The 4,782-nt window shown below is 54.0% G+C and overlaps 1 protein-coding gene across 1 annotated transcript in view; it reads right to left on the bottom strand.

Moving 5' to 3' along the window:
- Positions 1-1,297: 1,297 nt before the first annotated feature.
- MYOG (myogenin) overlaps positions 1,298-4,782 on the bottom strand; it is a 3,900-nt gene continuing 415 nt past the window's right edge. Inside the window, 3 exon segments of the mRNA XM_009281859.2 lie at positions 1,298-1,419; positions 2,183-2,264; positions 4,546-4,753. Of these exon segments, the coding sequence (XP_009280134.2) occupies positions 1,298-1,419; positions 2,183-2,264; positions 4,546-4,753 (412 nt within the window).

The raw sequence follows: 4,782 nt of genomic DNA, 5'->3' as shown, positions 1-4,782 counted from the left end.
GCGGGTTCTTGGGGAAACATGGCGGTGGCACCCACCGCCCCGGGACGTGCCCATCCCTTCCCCTCTGGGTGCAGAGGAGATGCTCTCCCCTCCTGCCTCCAGGCTACGGGCAGGGATCAATCCAGGAGGTTCTTAACTCTTCCCATTTCTCCCCCGTAGGGTAGGATCTCTTCGTCTCCTCATGCCACGTTTGCCTTGTGTGGCCCCTATTTCTGATGTGATATTTATTGATGGCTGGAATGACCTTATACTTATCATGTGCTGTCTGGAAGTGCAATATCTGAGAGGCTATACAGTCACGATGTCTTTTCGGTGTATTATTTGCCTAATACAGTATTAAATATTTTTTTAATTTGAAGAGTCGGTGAGCCCTTTATATCGATGCCCTATTTCTTTCGTCATATTATTGGTACTGCATGGACTCCAAACCCTGGATCGGGTCAGGAAAGGATGTATGTGTGTTCCAATAAACAGGATTTTAAAACAGTGCTGGCTTGAGCCTTCTTTCTAGAGCCCAAATTAAAAATATAATTAAACTTTAGCTCCCCCAAGAGTTTTTGGGGTACAAGGCTGAGCCCCAGTTGCAAACCAGTGAAATCACTGGTTGCTGCAGAGCTGATTTAAGCGTGGGACATCCAGTTCCCACCATTGAGTGACCGTGCTGAGGTCCAGCTGGATTTTCTGATACGGAGAAATCCCCAAACTGGGAATTAGGGGAGACCTACACAGAGGAGGACAGCGGTAAAGGAAGCCCTGAGCCATTCAAACAAGAATGCCTTTATTTAAAAAAAAAAAAAAAATCCAAATAAGTTAGCAAAAATAATAATTAAAAAAGAAAATCAAATAGCAACTCCACACAGCGTTCAGTAGAAAAGACGGCGTGGGCAGCCTCCGCGGGGCTCAGCACCTGCAGGACGCCAGCCGGAGAGAGACGTTGGTCAAAGAGCATCTTGGAAAAAAATCAGCAAGCGAACCCAGCACACACGTTGGCCCCCAAAAACCGATCACCCCCAGACGGGGAGCGAAGGAGAGCCCAACGCCGGGCGGCCGCCCTTGCAGGAACTGGGGCTGCCGCCAGCGTGGGGCCACAGCGCTGCCGAAATCCCACCTCTCCCCCCTTTTTTTTTCAGCTGGCCGAGCGGGAGCATTTCGCGAGGAGTGGGAAAGGAGGCGAGTGGTTTCAGCGGTTCAGTCCACGACACCGGAGGGGTAAATACGATTTCCAGCGGCTGGACCCTTCCGACATCTTATTCCCACCCCGTTACCAGCTCAAAGAGCTGCCGGGGTTTGCGCCGGCTCAGTTTTGAACCCGCTCCTCCTGGAACGTCACAGCCACGTCCTCCACGGCGATGCTCTCCACGATGGAGGAGAGCGAGTGGAGGTTGCGGTCCTCTGCCGTGTCGTCGGCCAGGAGGTGATCTGCAGAGAGCAAGCGGATGATGACGTTGCTGGGGACGGGGACCATGTGCTGGGGATGGCTCCTGGCTCCGCGCAGGGGGGACCCCATGATCGCCTGCACGGCCAGAGTGACCTGGGGACCCGCTGCCAGCTCCCACCCTGGGGGGGTATGAGACCTTTCCCTGGAGAGGGCAATGGTGAGTGAAACTTTCGGACACTCTTTAGGTTTTATTCCCCATTGGAAAATGCGATTTAAGTTTCTGCCTTCTGGGGAAAAAAACAGGTGGATTTGGCAGCGGGGGGATAACTGCAATAATGAAAAAAAAAATCAGCAGCTGCAGGGAGGGGGAGGGAAAAGGAGCCCAGGGCAGCGATGCTCAGCGATGCTCAGCACCGCAGTGGGCAAAGCCAAGACAAGGGATGGTGACGGACGAACCCTTGATGGGGACCAAGCCGCCAGGGCCCTGGGCTGCTGCAGTCCAGTTTCTCAGCTCCTAAGAGCAGGCGACTTGGTGAAATCAGGCAGTGGGAGAAGCCTGAACTCGCTGAGCATTGAGCCAAGGAGGTGCTGGAGGATTTATGAGCTCATCTCTCTGCAACAGCAGGGTGGGGAGACAAGGACAAGGCTCCTTTTGTCCTCCACTCTGAGCATCTCCTGCCGGGGGGGGGGGGGTGGCTCAGCGATGCTCTCTGCTCCAGGGCTGCGGTGTTCCCCACTGCTGCTCCCCCACCTCAGAGCCCAGCGAGGCTGCAGGACACTGGGGCAAGGTGGGGAGGACCTTACCCGCAGGGTTGGTGCCGAACTCCAGCTGGCTGCTCCACTCGGGGCTGCAGGATGAGCTGCCGGACCCGCACTCGCTGGCCGCCTGCAAGGAGCCGAGATGCCGACCATGGGTCTCACCTCCTCCAGCCCGGCCAAACCCCACCAACCACCCCAAAAACACCCCAGGGTGCCCAATCACCGCAGCACAATGCCGCTGCAGAGATGGGCACGGCCCTCCCCACCTGCAAAGCGGCTGGAGGAGCCGACAGCATTCGGGGTCCCCAGGACCCATCAGGGCCAGATGCTTCATTAACCATAAAGGCTGAAAAACCTCCTTTTTGGCCTCTGGACAGAGGAGAAACGGGGCCATCCGCTCACTGCAGGTAAAAAAACTGTCTCTTTACCCAGTGACTATGAGAAAGGGCTAGAGACGGACAAACGTCCTTGGGCAAAACAGCTTTTTGCTGAAAAATCACCTAATCAGGCTCATAAAAAACGAGACGCAGGCGGGACACCCTCAGGTCATCCCAAGAGGATTTCTGGGGAAGATCTTTTGGCAGTTTGATTTGTGGATTTGGGGCTGAACGGCTATTTCAGAGAAAAGAGCTGGCAGCCTGAAAAATGAGAGCATTGCTCAGCAAAGCTCTGAATTAACTTTTTTTGTGTGTGTGTCTTTATCTGGAAGTGGATGCCGGCCCGGGTTGAACCCAAAATATGATTTATAGGAGCAACCCCAAGGACCCAACTATTTGTAGCAGCCTAGAAATGGCACTTTGGGTCTACGAGCTTGCGGCAGCACAAGCTAATTAACACTTGGATTTATTTCCCACTAAAGTAGGAAATTCTTACAGACATGATTTTTTTTCCCCCAAAATATTGGATTTCGCACTCAACATGTGGACCCCTGGCCGCGCCTGGGAGAAGGGACGGCTTGGAGCAGCAGTGAGGCAGGAACCGCTCAGCACGGGTCATGTTTTGGGCACATTTGCAGGGGCAGCCAACAAATCCAACTGAATCAAACCCAAGTGGATACATTGGGTTTACACCGGGAAGTCCCAAGAATATATAGGATGGAGCCTGAAAGTTTTTTCAGTCCTTTATTCAGCTCTAAATGTCGGGCTACCCGGGTACCTGCTGTTTTGGTCCTCAAATCCCTTAGTCTGAAAGGAGACGAATCTCTGCGAATCCCTCTTTTCTGTGCCTCTTATAAAGTTCTTCTACATATATCTATATCTATATCTATCTATATCTAATCTATCTATATAGCTATAGCTATAACCATATCCATACCATCTATATCTACTTCTACATCTACATCTATCTATATTATCTGCATCTATATCTATATCATCTCTACCTATAGCTGTAGCTATCTATACATTTCCATATACAAAGCCTCAGAGCAGCAGGGAAGTGCACGCCCAGACATCCCCCCAGAAACCAGAGGGCAGATAGAAATATCTGTCAAAAACTTGGTTAAATGACCAAAATCCTGTGGTGCGACAGGGCCTGGCTTGCAGCATCTCTGCTCGGGGCTGCAGCAAGTCACAACCGCTGCGAGCCTCCTCGCCTGGCTCTCAAATTGGCACCTTCGGTTCGAGAAACCAGAGGTGGCCCCGCACCGACCCCCTCGTCCCCTGCCCTGTCCCCTGCCCGAGTGTGCTGTGCCACGCTGACCATCAGAAAAAGTCCCCATGCCCCAGCGTGTCGTGGCACCGGCAATCGCATGGCGGCGGGGGAGAGGGGAGGGAGGCTGCAGGTTTTGCGCCCAGGAGCACTGATACCTGCGGGGTGTCGCGGGAGGCAGCGGGTGGTGACCCCCTGATGGTGTTTGGTCGGAGGCTTTGTGGGTTGTGCCACCCCGAGACTTTACAGGGAGAAACCAGGAGTGTGTGCGTGTGTCTGTGAGCAGGGGGATTTAATTTTGTTTCATATTTTATTTATTTTATTTTATTTTGTTTTGTTTTGTTTTGTTTATTTTAATTTTATGTTATTTTATCTCATTTTTGCCTTTATTATCCCTCCCAAGCCCAGGCACGCGTGCCGCGCTCAGTGCAGTGTCCAGCACTGGACCACGTAGCCCCCACTACATCCATACATAGGGAAAGACTGCTATCGGCCCCTTTGCCTGGGGATCTGAGCACACAGCTGGGGCTGGGTCGTCGCTGCCCTGAGCCTTTATTCAGGACATATTTACCAGCCCACAACAGCAGCATCTGCCTTTGCCCCCAGGGCTGGGGGTCCTGCTCCCCCCAGCAGGACCCAGTGCCCCAGAGCTGCCCACGATGCCTCCACCTGGGATCACCCCCTTAGAGCATCACCCCCATAGGGCATCACCCCCGCGCTGGTCCCCAGCCCAGGTTTGGGGACCCAGAGGCACTTACCCCGGGCTGGGGAGCGGCGGGGCGGAAGCGCAGGTCCCTCTGCTCCCGCTCCTGCTGGTTGAGGGTGCTGAGCAAGCTCTGCAGGCGCTCGATGTACTGGATGGCGCTGCGCAGGATCTCCACCTTGGGCAGCCGCTGGTTGGGGTTGAGCAGGGTGCTGCGTTTCAATGCCTCGAAGGCTTCGTTCACCTTCTTCAACCTGCGTCTCCCGCAGAGGGTGGCCGCCCGCCGCCGGTC

The sequence above is a fragment of the Aptenodytes forsteri genome, unplaced genomic scaffold, assembly GCF_000699145.1.
Source record: "Aptenodytes forsteri isolate BGI_AS27 unplaced genomic scaffold, ASM69914v1 Scaffold213, whole genome shotgun sequence".
In the NCBI taxonomy this organism is placed as follows: domain Eukaryota; kingdom Metazoa; phylum Chordata; class Aves; order Sphenisciformes; family Spheniscidae; genus Aptenodytes; species Aptenodytes forsteri.
The sequence above is the reverse complement of the archived record's forward strand: the minus strand, read 5'-3'. Positions and strand labels throughout refer to the sequence as shown.